Source organism: Apodemus sylvaticus, chromosome 8 (genome assembly GCF_947179515.1).
Source record: "Apodemus sylvaticus chromosome 8, mApoSyl1.1, whole genome shotgun sequence".
Lineage (NCBI taxonomy): Eukaryota > Metazoa > Chordata > Mammalia > Rodentia > Muridae > Apodemus > Apodemus sylvaticus.
In genome coordinates this window covers 22,744,001-22,765,338 of record NC_067479.1, presented here as the reverse complement: position 1 = coordinate 22,765,338, position 21,338 = coordinate 22,744,001, and the positions used below count along the sequence as shown (strand labels likewise).

General features: G+C 43.8%; 1 protein-coding gene across 1 annotated transcript; it reads left to right on the top strand.

Annotated features, from left to right (window-relative positions):
* Positions 1 to 356: 356 nt before the first annotated feature.
* On the top strand, positions 357 to 10,280 carry Acod1 (aconitate decarboxylase 1). The gene is given in 6 exon segments (XM_052190764.1): positions 357 to 449; positions 2,612 to 2,773; positions 3,897 to 3,986; positions 5,799 to 6,004; positions 8,328 to 9,264; positions 9,266 to 10,280. Coding segments are annotated over 6 exon segments (1,605 nt in total). The 5' UTR covers positions 357 to 359; the 3' UTR covers positions 9,386 to 10,280.
* Positions 10,281 to 21,338: the final 11,058 nt, after the last annotated feature.

The window sequence follows — 21,338 nt, the reverse complement described above, 5'->3', positions numbered from 1 at the left end:
GCTGCTGTGAGTGACTCCTTGCCCTCCAGATCTGGGGACATTTCTTCCTCTATCATATTCTTGCTATTTCCTTATAAGTTTTCAGGGGTCAGATGCCTACTAAAGAGAGTGCATGATCTTCTCACCTATGCCCCTAGCTAGGACAGTCCATCCCTTTTAATCACAAATTAATTTTTTCTTATATCTGTGAAGAATCATCAGATTATGGCCACCATAGCACCTCCTCTCATCAGTCCCCCATCTATAGGGGAGCTCTACAGAACATTACAAAGGAAGTTGATGTGAAGTCATTGGGGAGGTGTTGAAATGGTGGAAATTCCATGGTTGAAACAAAAGTGAAAGGGAAGGACCTGAAGAGAATGACTGTGTATAAAGGCACACAGCCAGCAACTGCTCCTGCCCTTCACTCCTGGACCAGAGTGACCCTCCAGGACGGCATGATGCTCAAGGTATTGTAGCATTTGATGGAACTGTCTAAACTGCTTTTCTGGCTTGATTCTTCCTCTCTCAATCAGTTGGTCTTTTTCTGGCTAACTGCTCTGCTGCAGAAAGGACATCTTAACTTTTCTTATGGCCTCTGAGCTGCCTGCTTAGTTATCTGTTGGTTCTCTTCAGTGTTTGACAAATAAATGCACATGATCCCATTGCTTACCCCTAGCAAGAGAGCCAGGCATTGTAAGTTCACTGAACCTCCCTCCACCTCTTGATTTTATGTGTGTCATCTGTGGGATAGGAGCACATCTGTGAGAGGAACACATCTGTAATTGTCTGTTTGCTCTCATGTTCCCTGTCATCTCCTGGTGGGTTTTTTTTTTTTTAAGTTGGATGCCCTCACTTACTGGTTTGGCAGTTTAGAGAGCTGTGCCCAGGAACTCCCAAGGGCTCCTGACACTTATTATAAAATGACTTTAATCTATACATTAGTCACAGGATCACTAAAAAGATACACAAATGCCACTATAAAGTCAAGCACTATGCCGGTCAGACATTTGACTTGTAGATGAGCTATGACCCACAGAAATCTGGGCGGAGCTATGGTGCTCCCCCTTATGATCTCTCCCTTCAAGGTCAGTCAGGGAGGGTAGCTTGCTCTTTGGCCCTCAGATCATGCTCAGCACTATCAGGTCAGGGACGCCCATAAATCACATAAGCAACGCCATTCCCGGGCCTCAGAGGTCTATGCTGCTGTTCTTCACCTGCTATTCATCCAGTGTTCAACTGGTGCTTGTAAATCAAGCTGGATGATTATTGTTAAGTCAGTTCTTTTCCTTCCTTCCCTCCTCTTCTGCATATAAATGCTTGTCAAGATATTTACCAGTGTGAAAAGTGGTGTTACTGTCTTCCTCAGCCCTAACCAGAGCACCCACTGTGGTGGCGCCTTTTACTCTCCAGGCTGTCTTGTCTCCGGCTTTCTCCTGTTCCAAGTTCTCAGTTTTTCTGTCAACGTTTTAAAAGTGTGACAAATGTTCCATTCTCTTGAAAATGACAGTCATTATATGGCCTATACATCTGAAGACTCTAAGAATGGGGTTAGGGCTCAGACAAGAGAATTGTCAAAAGATCAAGGCCAGCCTGAGCTACATAGTAAGTCCAGGCTAACCAGGTTTACGTAGAAAGACCCTGCCTGAGAAAGAAAAAGAAAGGAAAAGAGGGGAAAAGGGCTGATGGGTAGCGAAGGTGGAAGATTTCCCTGGAGATGCAGGTTGTATTCTGTGCCTCTACTTTGGCATTGAGTCCAGAGTGAGAGGCCTTAGACTCTTCTGATTCTCCAATCTGATAAGTCTTCTGGCTATTATTTGTAAACGAGCGATGTTAGAGTCAGAGGTGGAAAGGAAGTTAAGCAATAATGTGATTATCGGATGTGGAAAGGAAAATTACTTAAGAGTTCACGAAAGAACTCCAAGCTAGGCATGTGGTGAGAGTCCCTTCCAGTTGGCTATTTTTAAATTATATTTTCCTGTAAAAGGACACAGAATCAAAATGAATACCTGTGCATTGAAGAGCTTGACAATTAAAGGAATTGCTAAGTCCTCTGCTAATGGCTGGAGACACCAATCACCCTGAGGGCTTGTATCAGGTTTGATCACATGTGATGGTCACAAACCACAATGCCCTCCCATCCTCCCTCCTCGGTCTAGCCTTCCAGTCAGTGTTCTCCATCACCTCTGTTGTCATATGCTGACCAGCCTGCATATTTCCACATCAACGTGGGTGACAATGTACAATGTGCTTGGGACACTCATTACCGTACCTGACACAAATCAGTAAGGGCAGTGCTCAGCAACCTGAACGCACCTCCTGTCCAGATGTCCCCAAGGGGCAGTTGTCCTTCCATCTTCCCCTTTGTCTAGGTTCCCATCATTCTTTGCTGACATCATCCGCCAAGCAGCTTGCGTTATCAGGGTGGCCAGGCAAAGAACTTCATTATTGCGTATTTCCAACTCCTCATGCCTAACGTAGCAGGTGCCTAGTATGCGTCATTTTGTAGAAAGGAAACTCAATTACGTCAAGCAGGTTTCTTCTCATGGAGGAAAATTCTTTACCAGAGGATCTCAAAAGAAGCGAGTGGATGCAGAGTGGGCGCGCGGTTCTAACCTTCTTCTCTTTGAAGTCTGTCACAGAGAGCTTTGCCCGTATGATTCACGGCTTGAAAGTGGACCACCTGACAGATGGAGTCATTCAGAGGAGCAAGAGGATGATCCTGGATTCTCTGGGCGTTGGTTTCCTGGGGACAAGCACAGAAGTGTTCCATAAAGTCACCCAATATAGTAAAGTAAGAGCTCCAGTTTGCTTTCAAGATTAAATCAAACACGCATGTGCAGACGTATTCCCGAAGGCTGTACCTGTTTTCAACTCACTCCACTTAGTTGGACTGCATCTGACATGTGTAGCATTGTTCTGTACATTTGTATCAGTCCCTCTTTTTCATAATCTCATTTGTAAAAAGATTTTTATTATATATGATAATATATACTATTATATATATACAGTATATATACAGTATATATACGGTATTATATATACCGTATATATACTGTATATACCTCTGGATGGTGTTAAGACCGACTTAATATTGGATAGGCATAGACTTTAAGAATGAGATTATGAGGACTCATAATATATACATATATACATTATATATATATATACAGTATATATATACTGTATATACCTCTGGAAGAGCAGTCAGTGCTCTTAACCGTTGAGATTATGAGGACTCATAATATATACATATATACATTATATATATATATACAGTATTATATATATACATATATATAATATATATATATATATATATATATATATATATACTGTATATACCTCTGGAAGAGCAGTCAGTGCTCTTAACCGTTGAGTCCTCATAATCTCATTCTTAAAGTCCATGCCTATCCAATAGTAAGTCGGTCTTAACGCCATCCATTGGTAATATCTCACAGCTATTTATTTGTATCTCAACCTGAAAATTTCAGAAGTGAATTTTTTCCACTTCTGAAATTACCACAGACAGCTTCTTCATGCAACTATTCTCTGGAGAAACCTCTATTTATGTGCTCTGAGCAGAAAGTGGGCATGTCCGTGGGAGCTGGAGCAGGCATTCTCAATAGCACCTGGAGTGCCTCATGCCTCCCACCCCCAGTACTTACCCAAGATCAAATGAGAATGGATTCAGAGTCACGGGCATGGAGCTTGTAGATCGTGACTTGGGGATAAGCATATCTATATCCTCTCTGTTACAAGGTTAATGTTGTATATTCCTCTGCAAGGAAGAGAGTGTCACAGCCCCTGGGCTGCCCTCACAGGGGTCCGGTGAGACCTGACGCAGAGCCTCCAGGATGAAGAGTAACTCTTGGGATGCCAGCATTGTTGCATTAACTGGTGCTCTTCTGTTCCAGATCTACAGCTCCAACACCTCCAGCACTGTTTGGGGTCGACCAGATGTCAGGCTCCCACCCACATATGCTGCTTTTGTTAATGGCGTTGCTGTAAGAAAGTTTGTCAGTCTTCTCTTTAATGAAATCACTATATCTCCAGAGGCAGGATCGGGATCATTGAGGTTCAGAAATCTGACGTGGCCTGCACTTCCTCCTCATTGTCCTGTCTCCACAATAAAGTGGTACTTTGCACTCCCACAAATTATAAAGTAGAAGACATGGAGGCTCTAGATTAAAAATACTCATAAAGTATTATAACTCTGGACCTTGAGTGGACATGGTCCCCAAAATATATGATATGTATGTAATTTGATATCCAAACATAATGCTTTCTCGATGTCTTCTGCTATGACTCCCAGTACAGTATCAGTCACCAGGTGTTTATTCAGGAAGAAAAGATGGGCACATACTATTTCTATTTTCTCAATGAAGAATTTGGGGAAAATTAGAACTTTTCATCTAATAGATAATTTTTATGTTGTTTCCTGTGTATCAGGGAATGACTGCAAGACACCGTGTGTGTGTGTGTGTGTGTGTGTGTGTGTGTGTGTATGTATGTGTGTGAGTGTGTGTATGTGTGTGAGTGTGTGTGTATGTGTGAGTATGAATGTGTGTGTATTTGTGTGTGTGTGTATGTATGTGTGTGTATGTCTATGTATCTGTTTGTGTGCATGTGAGCGTGCGTGTATGTATGTGTGTGTAAGAGAGAGGAGGGAGAGAAAGAGAGAGGAGGGAGAGAGAGAGAGAGAAAAGAGAGAGAATTGGATTCAGAGTTGTATTAAGTTGTTGTTTGGGGGCTATACCTCAGACTAACGGAAGTAAGGTTACAGCACATTCTTCAGGCAATAGAACATGCACAGCCACATCAGATAGACATAAAAATCTATGCTGAAATAATTGTCTGATTATTCCTAACTGTTTCACATATGGAAAAAATAAAGGGCTTAGATGAAAAAGGACAAAACCTTAGGTCTTAAGATAATCATTTAAAAATACAGCTTAATAGCTAATGTAGGTTTGAGAGCTCTTTGCTGTTCTTGCAGCTTTGATACAACTTTTAAATTACTTCATGACTGACACACACACACACAAATATATGGCCCATAATATAATAAACAATATTAATTGTTTAGTATGTCCTGTTTCAAAGGTAAAGGAAGAAGAAAAGGCAGCCTTGTGAGAGAGTCTCGGTCTTCCCAGGAGCTCTGGTCTCCAGGGCTGGTCTCAGCATCCTCCAGAAAATCCCTAGCTACTCTCCAAGGTCCTGCTGTCCTTGGACAGAGGAGCAGGGACAACTGTTGTCCCACCATAAGGTCAAGAACCATAACCAGTTACTGCTGGGCATGGCTTACTTACCCTTAGGTGTGACTAACACACAAACTAAGTTTTCCTTTGCAAACAATATCAATTTGTCTAGCTTGTTTTTCTCTTCTTTCTTACTTTTGAAATTCTAGTTTGTTTAGTTTTTGTGTTTATCAGTTTGTTTGAGGGGGGTTATGGAGAGAGAGGGAGGAGAGAGAGGGAGGGAGAGAGAGGGAAGGAGAAAAAGGGAGGGAGAGAGGGGGAGGGAGAGAGAGGGAGAATGGAATTGGACAGGTGGATAGATTGGGAGGTGGGAAGGATCTGGGAGTGGGTGGAGAGGGGAACTATGATCAAAACATATTCTGTGAATTTTTCAATAAAATTAATTAAAATAATTAAACATTTAACATATTTAAATAAAATAATTAAAAATTGAAATCATCACAGTCAATTTTTAGGGTATAATTTCAGATAATGGGGCTCCCCCAAATTCTCAAGATCATTGCTAAACTAAAAGGCATCTAAGGGTATTTCTGAGGGGACTTGTATCTATTCACCCAGGTTCACTCCATGGATTTCGATGACACGTGGCACCCTGCCACCCACCCTTCAGGAGCTGTCCTGCCTGTCCTCACGGCGTTATCGGAAGCCCTACCTCAGACTCCGAAGTTTTCTGGCCTCGACATGCTGCTGGCGTTCAATGTTGGTATTGAAGTACAAGGACGGTTAATGCACTTCTCCAAGGAAGCCAAGGATATACCAAAGAGGTACAGAGAGCCTGGGCCCATCAAGGAGCGCAACACTGCCCCCTGCCTGTCGGAGGCTGTGGGTGCAGAGCTGTGCGCCACACTGCCCCCTGCCTGTCAGAGGCTGTTCGTGTAGAGCTGTCGGCTTAGAGGCTGGCTCTGAAACTGTTACCCTTACAGCTAGCTGAAAGATACACCTTTATCAGCCACATAACAAGCCCCACGACTCTATAGCAAGACGCCATTTGGAAATGATCGTGAAAACTTCCCTTAGGGTTGTAAATCCAATCTAGCTACAAAGAGCGTGAGGTGACTTGCAGGTCGGTCATTCCAAGGCAACTCCTATCACTTGCACGCAGGAGTATTATGGGTATCACTGGATCCCGGACCTCAAGCTGGAGCTATAGGCAATTGTAAGCCACACATTGCAAGTCTTGGAACCAAATTCGGGTCCTCTGCAATACGTGCTCTTAAGTGTTGGACCATCTCTCCAGCCCCCATAATTTTTTAAATTGGATTTTTATCCTCTGAAAGTTTCACCATGTATTCATTGTGTATTGGTCACACCCTCTGTCCAATTCCCCCACTTCATCTTCTCTCAGCTGAATATCTTACTTTGTGTTTATTTTTATTAGTAACCCTGAGTCTAACTAGTGCTACCCAAATGTGCTAGAGCATGAGCAACCTACCAACAGGCATATCCTTAAAGGAGAGTGACTCCCATCACTCCTTACCGCTGCAACCTACCTCCAGGGGGCGGGGTCTCATTTTCCCACCTCCGGCTTGGTCTTGTGAGAGTAGTTCAGCTGCTGGGAGCTGGTATGTGCTGTGTGTGTCAGACGTGTCATGTCTACAAGTCAACATTCCATGGCTTCCCTCCCATCTGCCAGCTCTTATACTCTTCCCCCGCCCCATCCTCTTCGAAGTTCTCTGAGCCTCGGACAGTGGGAAGTTGGTGAAGAAGGCTCACCCGTTAACAGCTCAACACCCAGAGCTACTTATAATCATCGCATTGACCAGTGGCGCGTCTCTGCCTTAACCACTGCCTCCTTCGAAAAGAAGCCTCTCCGATGCCAGCACAAATTTGTAGATATAGACACAACTGCTTAGAATGCAGTTTAGTGCTGTGACCATTTAGCAACAACAACAGCAGATTACAACCCGCTGACCTTCCCCAGGACCTGTGACCTCCCCAGTCACGGTCTTCCACCAGGCTTCTAACTGTGGGGCAGTTGGTTACTCCCACGATTTTCATTGGATTCTTCCACCAATGGGCAAATCTTGCCGGCAGGTCTCTTAGTGTTGTGCTCATTGTCCAAGGCTGGATAAAACCAAGGATGTCTCTTTGTATCAGCAATGCACGTAGCACCTTATGGGACTAGCTACTTGTCAGAGAGGGGGGAGGGGGAAGGGGTGTAGGGAAGGGAGAGGGAGAGGGAGAAGGAATTTCCTGGTCAGTGTGAGGTAGACATCTCTGTGTCCTGCATCTAAAGAGACTGATATCTTCGGCTACAGGGTGTTACAGTGTAGCTGTGGTGTATAACTAAGAGCAATAGCCATCCATGGCTTGAATTGTCGTGGGTCCCTTCGTGGCTTCTCTGATTCATAGGGAGGTATCCCCTGCCTGATGCTGAGATTTTACTCATGACTACTGGAAGAAGCACTGTCTGCCCATGCTGAGTACTTCTTTTTAAACTCCCTTTATTTATAAGATATTATACAAAGAAATGGATGCTCATAAGGTGTCTTCCTGCATCCTTAGTTTTGGCTAAAGCAGCCCCAGGCTGCATTTCCCTACTTGAACCTGGGTATCCTTCCCCTTCTCTCATCCCTTGGGTCCTACTGTCCCCGCTAACTGGCTGTTCTCCTCGGGTTGGACAAGACTGACCGTTTCCATACAGCTTTTCCTTGTGGCCTTCTTCTTGATTATCTCTTCTACTAACATCTTATTTCCTCATTCCCCGGGGCCTCCATATTTGAAACTTTCCGACCCCAGCTCCTTCTCTATTTTCATTCTACCTGTATTTTACTATTCTCTCTTCCTTAAGGTGACCGTACCCAGTGGCCTGTTTCTAGTATCCCGGCATCCACATATACTCAAAGTTATGCGTACTAAGCAAGTGATTCAAAGCTAGGATTCATATATAAGAGATAATATGTGGTGTTTATCTTTCTGGGCATAGGTGTCCTTACTCAATAAAGTTTTCTCCACTTCCACCCATCACCTGCAAATTTAATGATTTTTTTTCTCTACAGTTGAGTAATATCCCATCATCTATACGTATGACATTTTTTTTTTTTACCCATCCACCCATCCGTTGAATTTCTTGAATTTGTCTTACAGGTTCCATCCTCCCTCGGTGGTGGGGACTCTGGGAAGCGCCGCTGCTGCATCCAAGTTTCTGGGACTCAGCTTGACAAAGTGCCGCGAGGCCTTGGCTATTGCTGTGTCCCATGCCGGGGCACCCATAGCAAATGCTGCCACTCAGACCAAGCCCTTACATATTGGCAACGCAGCCAAACACGGGATGGAGGCCACGTTCCTGGCAATGCTTGGCCTCCAAGGAAACAAACAGATCTTGGACCTGGGGTCAGGGTTCGGTGCCTTCTATGCCAACTACTCGCCCAAAGACCTTCCAGACTTGGATTCTCACATCTGGCTGCTGGACCAGCAGGATGTGGCCTTTAAGAGCTTCCCGGCACATCTGGCTACCCACTGGGTAGCAGATGCAGCAGCAGCTGTGAGGAAGCACCTCGTGACTTCAGAAAGAGCCATGCTCCCTGCTGACCACATTGAGAGAATCGTGCTCAGGATCCCTGACGTCCAGTATGTAAACAGGCCCTTCCCGGACTCAGAGCACGAGGCCCGTCATTCCTTCCAGTACATGGCCTGTGCCATGCTGCTCGACGGTAGCGTCACCGTCCCATCCTTCTACAGCGAGCAGGTCAATAGGCCTCAGGTGAAAGAGTTGCTCAAGAAGGTGGAGCTGGAACATCCTCCCGACAACCTGCCAAGCTTCAACACGCTATACTGTGAAATAAGCGTCGCTCTGAAGGATGGAACCACTTTCACCGAGCGCTCTGACACCTTCTACGGCCACTGGAGGAAACCACTGAGCCAGGAGGATCTGCACAAAAAGTTCCGAGCCAATGCCTCAAAGATGCTATGCAGGGACACGGTGGAAAGCCTTATAAAGGTAGTAGAAACGCTAGAGGATCTAGAAGACTGCGCCGTGCTAACCAGACTTCTAAAAGGACCCTCTGTCCAAGACGAGGCTTCAAAACCATCCGGTGTGTTCTCATTCCATCACACCACTTTGCCAAGGCTTACCAATATCTAAACAACATCACAGTGGAAGAGATACAATGGCTTGGTTTCCTGCTCCATTTGCCCAGCCATGAACACAGCAAGATGGAGAGTCCAGAAACAGAGATGAGTCTCTGTCTCGTAAGTTTTGTAGAGCCACTCCTTTTACCTCCAAGATAACATCAAAGAAACAAACAACACAGGATCTGATGTATTCACAGGGGTAAAGTCTAAGTCACCTGTTGTCTGCCTGTAATCTTTCTGGGGAACTAGTTATTAACTCTGGGAACTTCACAGATGTAGAGGAAGTGGACCGTGCAGGTGGAGGGCTGCAGAAGGCGCAAGCTTGCTCCGCCCACAGTTATGCAGATAGGTTGGCTCCGCCCAGCCCTCCTCTGCAATGGCTGGTTGGAGGGAGTAACAGTGCCTCTTTTTCTTTCTACACACAGCCTTGAGTATGCCAAGAATCCTTCCGCTTAAGCTTCACTGCAGACAAGTCAGTTTGTGCTGGGGTAGGGAGCGGTGTGGCGCCAGAGTCACAGTTTCACTCTTTGTATTAGATAGTCTGTTGGCTCAAAAAAAAAAATTATGTTGAGAAAATTTGACAAGTTGAAGACACAATAAAATGAAAATGAGAAAACTGTAAATGTGTGAGTAATGAAAATATTAACTATAAACCATACAGATTGTCATATTAGCAACTATGTTGAATAGCTTCTGAATTCCTGATGTTTTCAAGAGAATAGGCTCTTAGCTCCAGATGTTGACTTGCAAGCATTCTCAGGAAAGTATTATGGGTAACCATTTGAGAACTCCAGCAGAATGTGTCAGCTCTCAGTTCATAGGAGTAGAAAATATAATTAGAAAAGTGATAATACAATGGAAGAAAAGAAAAAAGAGGGAATGACAAACAAAGAAAATACGATGTTTGGAAATCACCATATAAACTGATAGAATCTTGAGTATAATATCTACAGTTCCAAAATAAAAGGAACCAAAAGTTAAGCAATAAGTGCCCCAGCTAGGGAAAATCAAGATTGTTAGAACTTGGCTCTTTTTAAAAATGCTTAGCAGTTTTGTTGATGTTTTATTAATCACCTACTTGAAGTATAACATTTAAAGACATAGAATAAATTTGTGATCTCATTGCCATAATTGAGTTTTGGAATACTACCATTACCTTTGAAGATTCCTTCACATCTATTTGACCTAAGTCCTGATGCCTACCTCTAGTGCTTAGCCCAATACAAGCTTTTAAATAGAGTTTTGTCTTTTCAGCAGATTTCATACAATCAGAACCTGACAATGAACAGGCACATGCACTTGGCTTCTGTTACTTGAGGGGTTTGGATCATTTTCCACTTGGAGTTCAGTACCTTCTTCCCCTCCCTTCGTGGCTGTGTGCATAAAGTCTACAGTAGCTTATATGGGAAACCTCGTCAGGAAATATAGATAAACGCAAGCCTGTAATTTAACTAACACATGAAGTGAGGACTTCATATGTGCCAAAGCATGTACAAAGTACAGGTAATGAAACAAGTCTAACCTCCAGTTCCCAGGAGCCCACGCCCGAGTGTGGTTGGACAAGGAGCCACCTTTGTGCCTGTTCTGGTTAGGCGCCACTGCCTCTTTCCCATCATGGTGTGGCTGTCAGCGTCTGAGTGTGCTCAGGGCCCAAAGTAGGAGAGCCTTCCCTTAATGCAATTGAAAGTTGTAATTCCTGGGCTGTGATACAACCTGAGACACGTTGGAAATGTAGCTTCCTGGTTGATTCAAGCAGGAGCCAGCACAGAGCAAGGCTAGAGGGCAGTCAAACTAAGAGGAAGTCAGTACTCCAGCGGGGATGTGACAAGCCTGTGATGTGTACACAGACACACACACACACACACACACACACACACACGTGGGGTCCTTCCCCACCACCCACAACTGTACATGTTGGGAATCTTTTTTAATCATTAAGAACATTATTTTGTTGATCCTGTCTTCAGCCGCACATGAACATGAGAGAATACAGGCTAGGGGGTGCCTTGTTGGGTAAAGAGCTCACCGCAGCCCACGAGGATCATCTTTGTGCAGATCTCCAGCATCTGCAGGAAAATCCAGGCATGCTCGCCTGCACCTGTAACCCAGCACTGTGGAGGCAGAGGCAGAAAGCCCCTGGGAGCTCACGAGCCAACCAGTGTGGCTAAACCAGTAAGCCATGGGTTCAGTGCAATATCCTGTCTCATAATAAGATAGAGGGCAATGGAAATCAGCAACAGCAAGCTCTGACCTCCACACATGTACAGATGCACACGTAATAAATGCGCAGACAGACAGACAGACAAAATGGCATCTGAGAGTTGACAAAAAGTAATACTTTGATATATTTCCCAAACAGCTGAGTGTTTTACTAGCATCTAGTCCAGTGCTTACAATATTCTGGGCACCAACTCTTTCTAAGTCTACAAAGTATGGAAACAACGTAATATACATAACTCCTAAAAGTGCTGTGACTTTATGTGAACACCGAAGAACACAAGAGAGCTAAAATTAATTCAGTCTTCCAGCTCATGCATAATGCAAATACTCCCTGCTTCTCATTAGAACCTACTAAGATCACAAAGCCAGTGCCAGTTACCTCTGGATCTCCAGGGGGTGTCCAGAGGAGCCAGGAGCCCATAGTCCCAAGACAATGTTGCTTCTGTCTTTTGAAAGTGACAGCTCACAATGAAGCATGCTTATGCAGAAAATGCATGGACTGAGTAATTTAGTGATGGCTACCCAGGTATGACCAAGATCATACTTGTTATCCCTATGAAGCTATAGAGTCAGAGCGAAGATATTTTTACCTCAACAGCTTCTTCCAGTTATTTCCTCTAAGACATCATTTTCTAAACATGTTATAAAACGCCCGTATTCCTTCTTGTCTCACTAAAAACAGTATGTATCCCAAAGGGTCCATGAACACATATTTAGCAGTGCGCCATGTCGTTGGGAGTATCCCTCTGGGGTTTGCTTACATCTTGTGCTCTGCCCAGGATCCTCAGCCTATCAGAAGAGAGGAGTGTAAGCGAGAGAAGGGTTGCTGGGCATCTGACAGCATGTTGGTGAGGAGGGAGAAGGGTTCAGGTTTCCTCTGCTCTCAACACCACAGTGTCAGGCACAGAAACTCCCAAACCCCGCACACATAACTTTCATTGAAATGCCCAGCTAACAAGGTAAATGAACACAGGCTTCAGTGGGAAATAGTTAAAGCAATCAGATTTAATTTACACAAAAGATTTACTCCATGAAACGTTTTTTTCTTACCGAGAAAGCCAGTGTGTTTTGAAAGAGTGAACCAGCTCGTATCGCCTTAAAACGCAGTTCATCGACGACGCCACACCCACCCAAGACCTAACCCTATACTCTAGCTCTGTAATAGAAGTTAATGGGTCGTGCTGACAGAGTAACAGTTATGTTTACATGTGGAAAGGAAGGAAGGGATAACGTATGGCGAGGCTTCTTGCCTGTCAGGAAATTCAACCCCTGGGTTATTTTTTTATAACACAGTCCTGACTGCTAAGCAGGAAGTATACAGCTGTCAGGCTGGAGCCACAGCTCAGGGTCTTTCTGGCACGCGGGAAGGAGTGAAGGACCATCCACAGGACCGGGAACAGTGCAGCCCTTGCCAGCCAATGGCCGTCTAGGTCAGTCACTTCACCCGAGAACACAGGAGGAGCCAGGGTTAATGAAGGCAGGTGATGAGAAGGGTCTATCCAGATTTTTAGGCAAAAACTGAGGGGATGTGGTGGGATTGCCACACTGTGCTCTATAAATATGTAGACTGAAAATAATGAGAACTGGGGTGGGCTGGAGAGACGGCTCAGCAGTTAAGAGTACTTGCTACTCTTCAAAGGACCTGGGTTCAATTCCCGGTATCCACAGCTGTCTTACCTCCAGTTCCAGAGGACCTGACTCCCTGGTCTATATTCCTTAGACACCAAGCACACACACGATATACAGACAAACACTCAGGCAAAAACATCCATATTCCTAATTTAAAAAATAATCAGAGTCTATATGGGCAGTACCATGATTAAAATATATCATTTCTTTAATGTCTCCTAGAGTTGACTATAGCTTTGAATTAATCAATTCATTTTTTAAAAAAGTTTATATGCAGGAGGTCTCAGTGGTCCACAAAGAACTACAGGCAACTAAGGAGGGCAGGAAAAATGGTCTTCCCTAGGGAAGAGCATGAAAAAAATCATTATCAAATATTACGTGGTCGTCCCTGAAGGCATACAAATATGCAACATTATACAGACTGAGTAGGCTATATATAGGAATCAATATGTGCATATATACACACATATACGTATACATCATATACATATACATCATCTACATCTACATCTACATCTACACCATCATATACACCATTTTACACATCATCATATACATCATATATATCACATATGTCATATACTATACATGCATCAAAGACTACATATACATATAATATACATATATACCATATACTATGTATGCATATACATATACATCCTATACATCATATACATCATTATGTACAGTATCATATACACCATTGTGTACATCATTGTATACATCATCATCTATATCTACATCTATACACACATGCACATATACTTATATATACATCATCATATATCTATATACCTCATCATATACATCAACATCAACATATGCATATGCACATACATCATATATATACATACATATCATCATATACATATACATCATCATATACATATACACATGCATCATATACACCATATACATCATATCCCTCTACATATATATATACATCATCTACATATACATATGCATATGCATATACATATACATCATATAAATATGCATCATATGCATCATATGCATCATATACATACACATACACATACACATCATCATATACATACACATATACATATACATCATATACATCTACATAAATATACATATACATCATCATACATACACATATACATATACATACACATACACATACATCATCATATACATACACATCATCATATATACATACACATACACACAAATACATATATACATCATCATATACATATGCATACACATATGCATATACATCATACACACACATGTACATGTACACATATACATACACACATATACATATATACATCATCATATACATACACATATGCATATGCAAATACATCGTATACATATATGTATATGTACACATACATATGCATACACATATACATAAGCATATACATATGAATACACATATACATCATACATATACATATGCATATTCATATACATCATGTACATATACACATACATACACATACACATCATCATGCATATCAACATCAACATATACATATTCATCATCACATACATTATCATATACATCATCATTATACATAAACATCATCATATACATAAACATTATCATATACATAAACATTATCATATGCATAAACATCATATACATATACATCATCATATACATCATCATATGATTATAGTAATAATTAGTGAGAAAAGGAAGTCATGAATTTGGAGAGAGGAGATGAGTACAGGGGAGGGTTTAAAGGGAGGAAAGGCAAGGGAGAAATGCAATTATATCATCATCTCAAAACTAAGAGTCAGTAGAGCAGCCTGTGATACACCGAATTGGTAGAGGACCTGTGGCACATAATAAAAGACAGGAAGCACTGCAAATTGTCATGGCTTCTGTGTAGCTTCAGTGCCAAGTGGACCACAGACAGAAAGAACTTTTGTAACCTAAGGATAGAAATAGCAAGTCTTCATCAAGCACAAAAAATCCTGAAACCACAAACTTGGCTACCCATGGCAAAAAGATAATATATAGTCCCAGTTTGGTAAAAAGTAAAACTATATTCTCCAAAAACATTTAAGATAACTTCCTATTTTGTAAATAAAATAAGATAAAAACAAACCAAACCAAAGAGCTATGTTTATGTGCTGGAATAAAAATCTTTTAAAGGTTAGTTTTGAGGCTTACAAGATAATGCTGTCCTAGACGGGAAAGCAGGCGCCTCAGCGTCTGGCCCGCAGAGCAACAGTCTCAACAACGTTGATGCTATTTGCTATGGAGGGAAAGCCTCAAAATGCCAGTAACAAAAAATCTCCACCTCTCTCTAGCTTTGTGACTTTACATTATACTTATAAAGTTGAGTGATTCTTCAAAGATGGTGTCCCACTGTGCCTCCTATTTCCCTTGCCCTTGCAAGAAAACTCCTTGCAAGGAGTTCCTTGCAGAATCTCTCTTGGAATATAGATTCACTGCCACATGCAGACTACAGCAAAGGAGACTGAAACAGTCTGCAGCTGCCTCAGCAGTCCAAGTGGGCACCGGGCACCGCAGGCCTGGGGTTCTGTATTGCCACTGGTGTGGAGACCACACAATCGAAGTTCCAGGAAGCTGGCATCTGGCACTAGCAGAGGAAGGCAGTGTCTGCCGTGTGCCCTGTCACTCAGGGAAGAGAGGGTAGGCAGGTTCACTCAAGTTTTCCTCAGACCTTAGGCTTCCCATTCTGAGGGTAGGTCTTCCTGACCTCAGTTGATCCTCTCTGGAAAAGCCCACCCGGAGAGATCCCTCCAGGCCAGTCTAAAAGTTGACCAACTACAGCATAACGAGTTCCTCCAATTCTCACTGTGGGATAGATACATCCAGGGTGTCTTAAAATTGTAAGAATGAGGTTCCAAAGTAACTTTTAACCCCTTTAACCCCTGCACTTAAGAAGCAGAGACAGACCACAGAGGTGGATCTCTGAGTTCAAGACTGACTTCATCTACATTGTGAGTTCCAGGCTATCCAGCGCTATACATAGTCAGATCCTGTATCACAAAAAGAAAATAAGCAAATAAGCCAAAAAAAATAAGCAAAAACTATCTGAAACACTTATTGTACTGGCTGGTTTTGAGTGTCAACTTGACACAGGCTGGAGTTATCACAGAGAAAGGAGTTTCAGTTGGGGAAGTGCCTCCATGAGATCCAACTGTGAGGCATTTTCTCAATTAGTGATCAGGGGGGGGGGGAGGGAGGGCCCCTGGTGGGTGGTTCCACCTTTGGGCTGGTGGTCTTGGGTTTTATAAGAGAGCAGGCTGAGCAAGCCAGGGGAAGCAAGCCAGTAAGAAACATCCCTCCATGGCCTCCGTATCAGCTCCTGCTTCCTAACCTGCTTGAGTTCTAGTCCTGACTTCCTTTAGTGATGAACTGCAACGTGGAAGTGTAAGCTCAATAAACCCTTTCCTCCCCAACTTGCTTCTTGGTCATGATGTTTGTGCAGGAATAGAAACCCTAACTAAGACACTTATAAATCTTTTATTTGAGGAAGTGACCCCATAGATCAAAAAGTGATGCTTGCACAGAAAGGGGACCCCAAACCTCAAATATTCCATATGATTTCCAAGGTCTCAAGACTTCAAAGTGTGGCCTTCATGTCACCACCGTTAGGTACTCAGGACAGCATCTGCAGGTGACACTATACATCCTCTCCAGCTGGTTTTGGAAGCCAAGGGAGCACTGAGGAATCAGTCCCCTTGGGCTCATCAGAAAGCATTATTATTAGTTTCCATCCAAGAAAGTTTGAGGTAAATGGCCTCAGGAGTGAGCTAGGTAATGTGCTTTAAAATAAAAAGTGAGTACACTATACCTGCCTTCAGACACCACAAGCGGGCGTCAGATCCATTGCAGATGGTTGCAAGCCACCGTGTGGTTGCTGGGAATTGAACTGAGACTCTCTGGAAGAGCAGTCAGTGCTCTTAACCACAGAAACATCTCTGTAACGCACCTCCCCCCCCCCTTTTTTTCTTTTTTTTAAGCACCCCAGTTGGTTCTCAGGTGCCACAAAGTTAGAGCACCGCAGACCTGGGCAGAACAGAGAAGGACACAAAAAAGTCAAGTGAGCATGTGGCACTTTCCAGAATACGGTTTTAAAGTCTGCGAGCATCAATTAAAACGAACCGGTCACACTATAGGCTAACTCGACAGGTACAGACACAGCAGCTCGCACTGGGACGTCAAAGTCGGCCACATCCTGTGCACGCGTCCCCAAGTCCCCACGGCCTCTCCTGACACTTTCCTCCCACACATGGCTCTCCTCTTCGCCACTGCTCTCTTTCAAGGGATTAAGGAGGTGTATCTGCTTGGCTTTGGGAATACGTGCCTTCACCCTGAAAATTAGAAACACCCATGTAAATCAATCAGAAACACTAAATGCTTCTGAATGTCTCTCGGCCACACCAGCTGTCAGTATCACAATCCAGCCGCACCGCAGAATGTGGAAGTGCCCTCCAGAGCGATTGGAAATTAGAACTATACATTAGCTTCCAGAAAGGAGACAAGACAGTCACAAAAAGGGTGGATGTTACACAGAGAGATCGATAGATAAATAGATGGGTCTGTTTTGTAAATAATTGTTTATTTTTAAAATTAAGATATAATGATACCCAACTGCCCCCTCCCATCTACCTCATTTTCTCTCTCTAATTCGTAGCCTCGCTTTCTTTAGCTGTTTTACATGCACACGTGCAGGCTGTATAATGTTATTTATATGAATACAAGAAGTCAGGGCTGACTTCTTGGTCGGTGTCCTTTACCCTGGATAACCCATCTTTACCTTGGAGAAAAACCGATCTCTCCTACTCTTGTCATCCAGGGTGTAGCTTCCAGGTCATTCGTAGGAATTGTCCCACCCCTTCCTCCTTGGTGATCCCTGAGGTTTTGGTGCAGTAGTTGTGCTGTAGATATGTCAGATTTGATCAGTTGTAGTTTCCCATAATTGATCTCCATCTGTTGCAAAGAGAAGTTTCTTTGAGGAATAAGAGATAGGGGCCTTATATATACAGATAAGTATTTACAATAGAATTAGGAGTTATGCATGTACACAGAGCAATGGAAAACAGGCTCACAGGTGTCTGTGTATTTGTATTTGTACATTTGTTTGCAGAAATGTTAATCCCAAGGAATTAATTTTTCAAACGCTTTGACATAAGTGTGTCTTGAAGACACAAACTTGGAGAAAGAAGCTAGATGCAAACACAAAACAAAACACACACAAAATAAAACAAAACAGCATATGGCTGGTTTGTGAATTACCCAGAAAAGTCAAATGCATGGAAACAGAAAGCACACAGCTAGATGCCGCAATTTCATTTGGGGACAGTGGAAAACTTCTAGAACTGTATGGTGGCGATGGTGGGGCACCATAGCAGTCTGCTGGATCTTACACACCTAAAACAGTTACAGCCTTATGCTATGTGTAGTTCACCAAAAAGAAGCAGAAGGAAGAGAAAGAAAAGGGGAAAGGCGATGGCAGAGAGGAGCTGGAGAGCCCTATGTTGTCGGCTGCTGAATGTGAAATGTGGCAGGGACCGGTTTCTGGTTGTGCCCTTAATGACCCTGGACCCCTTCCTACCCACTTTCTCTCTAAAGCTCAGTTCTCAGTGGGTGTGGGCAGTGAGCCAAGTGTTGGCTACGGTCGACAAGACAAGGTAGAGAAAAATCAAAGACGTGAGCGCGGCTGCACAGGTACGCCTGTGCTCCTCGCCTTTTGAACCCACCTTAGCTCACCTCGTGCCAGTGAACCCGGCGGACTCTATGAAGCCTGTCATTTCCTTTTCTGCTGGTAGAGGGCGCCAGAGAAGCATAAACTCGTTTCTAAGACGTGGTTCAGGCGGGAGCCTGATATGGCTGTCTCCTGAGAGGCTCTACGGGAGCCTCACAAATACAGAGGAGGATGCTCGCAGCCAAACCATTGGACAGAGCAGGGGTCCCGATAGAGGATTTGGAGAAGGGACTGAAGGAGCTGGGGGAATTTGCAGCCCCATGGGAAGAACAACAATATCAACCAAGAAGACCCCCCCCCAAAGATCCCAGGGACTAAGCCATCAACCAAGGAGTACACATGGAGGACCCATGGCTCCCTATGTGGCAGAGGACGGCCTTGTTGGGCATCAGTGAGAGGAGAGGCCCTTGTGCCTAAAGGGGTTCGATTCCCCTGTGTAGAGGAATGCCAGGGCAGGAAGAGGGGAGAGGGTGGGTGGGTGGGGGAGTCCTCACAGAGGCAGGGGGAGAGGGACAGGATAGGGGGTTTCCGGAGGGGAAACTGGGAAAGGGGATAACATTAGAAATGTAAATAAAGGAAATATCCAACAAGACCGAAAAGTTAGAAATAAAAATAAAAATCTAAAAAAAAAAAAAAAAAAAAAGACGTGGGTTGGGGAGGATAATCTTTAAAAGAAATGGCAAAGGAGATAAATGGGCTCTCTTCTCTGCAGGACTGTAGACAGTAACTTCCACGGAACTTACTTCAGAACAAAAGAATGTCAATATTGGTACACAAGCATTTTCAGTTCGTTTTTTTTTTTTTTAATTTTACCCAATAAAATTTTGAGTAGCTCAGGTTCCAAAGCTGGAACTTGAAGTATTTTTGAGTATGAATACTGAGTCTGGAGGAGGGGGTGTCTCTGCTTCATCTTCACCAAAACCGGGAGGCAAAGAATGCCTTAGGAGTCTTACAACATTTCTACGTCTTAAAAAAGTAGTAGTGGCTAATATGCAGTTGCGCTCCGTATGTGTACTTTGGGTCTCACAATGAAAAAAGTCTCGCTTTTTCATATGAACGCAGGAAATAGTAAGGAATGGACTTAATTTGTTTTTCGTTTGTTTGTTTCTGTTTTGTTTTGATTGGCTAGAACAAGCTATATTTCTTCTGTACGTAGGATGTATGAAAGAAATTTGTTCTTTTATTATTAAAGAATAAAATCTGTCACACACCTGGAAGTTGCACACCTGGTAGGCAAAACACCTGGAAGGCTGCACACCTGATAGAATGCACACCTGGAAGGCTGCACACCTGGAAGGCTGCACACCCGGAAGGCTGCACACCTGGAAGGCTGCACACCCGGAAGGCTGCACACCTGGAAGGCTGCACACCTGGAAGACTGCACACCTGATAGAATGCACACCTGGAAGGCTGTACACCTGTGGGCTGCACACCTGGAAGACTGCACACCTGTGGGCAGCACACCTAGAAGGCTGCCCACCTTAATTTTTTTTTCTTTTCGAAAATATATCAGCAAGGACGAAACAGCTAGAACCTTTGGCAGAAAAATCTCTTGAGTGTCAGCGTCTCACTATAACCCAGATAGGTCCAAAGCTTTTGATAAAGGGTTTCTGGATAGACATTTCTATCTCTTCCTGAACTTGGGAATTTGCAAGCAAAGAGAATCCTAGGTTCGCTTTGTAGTTCAGACCTCACGCAGCTCCCGTGTGCACACACAAAGTGGCTTTGCTAGGAGAACGCCAAAACACCGCCTGTCTCAGTCCCATCTCCCTAGGTTCCACCTTCCCCGGGAGCGTTCCTGGCACAGTGGCCGGGAAAAGCCCGATTCTGTTTCTTTTCTAGTGCGATGCTTTAAATAATCTTATACTAACTGGACAAAGGAGGACTCGGGGGTAAATGGATTCGATCTAGCTCTATCGATCGGTCTTAAGCTTTGAAAGTCACGGACTAAAGGGACAGCATCAGTGTGAAGTGGAGCCAGGCAGTGACAGCCTGGACTGTGGGCTGACAGTGAGGAGAGCACAGCTTAATACAAAGTGTGGCAGAAGGCAGAACCGGAGCGGAGCAGACCAAGTCTGGTGATGCCGATGGCAGCACAGAAAGCATATTGTTATAGCTGACCTTTGCGACATTCTCAGGTCAGGTGAGGACAATCATTTCCTGTAATGTACCCATTTTTTTCTTCTTCCTCTGAGCATCCAGTGTCTCCAAGCAGAAGATGTGTGTTAGGAGACTGACCTGGGCCGTGTGGGTCAAGAAAGTTCGTAAGTGTCCAATTGTTATAGTTTGGCTGGTGGTGGCTGCAGGGAGGGCGGAAAGCACCTTTGCGCTAGAGGCGTGACACACACCCACGGGGTTGGAGAGAGGTTTGCAACACCAGTCTCAAGCTCCTTCCGGGAGGACAGCACTTTTTTAGCGTCCGGCGCACGCGCGGTGGAGCAGAGGCGCTCCG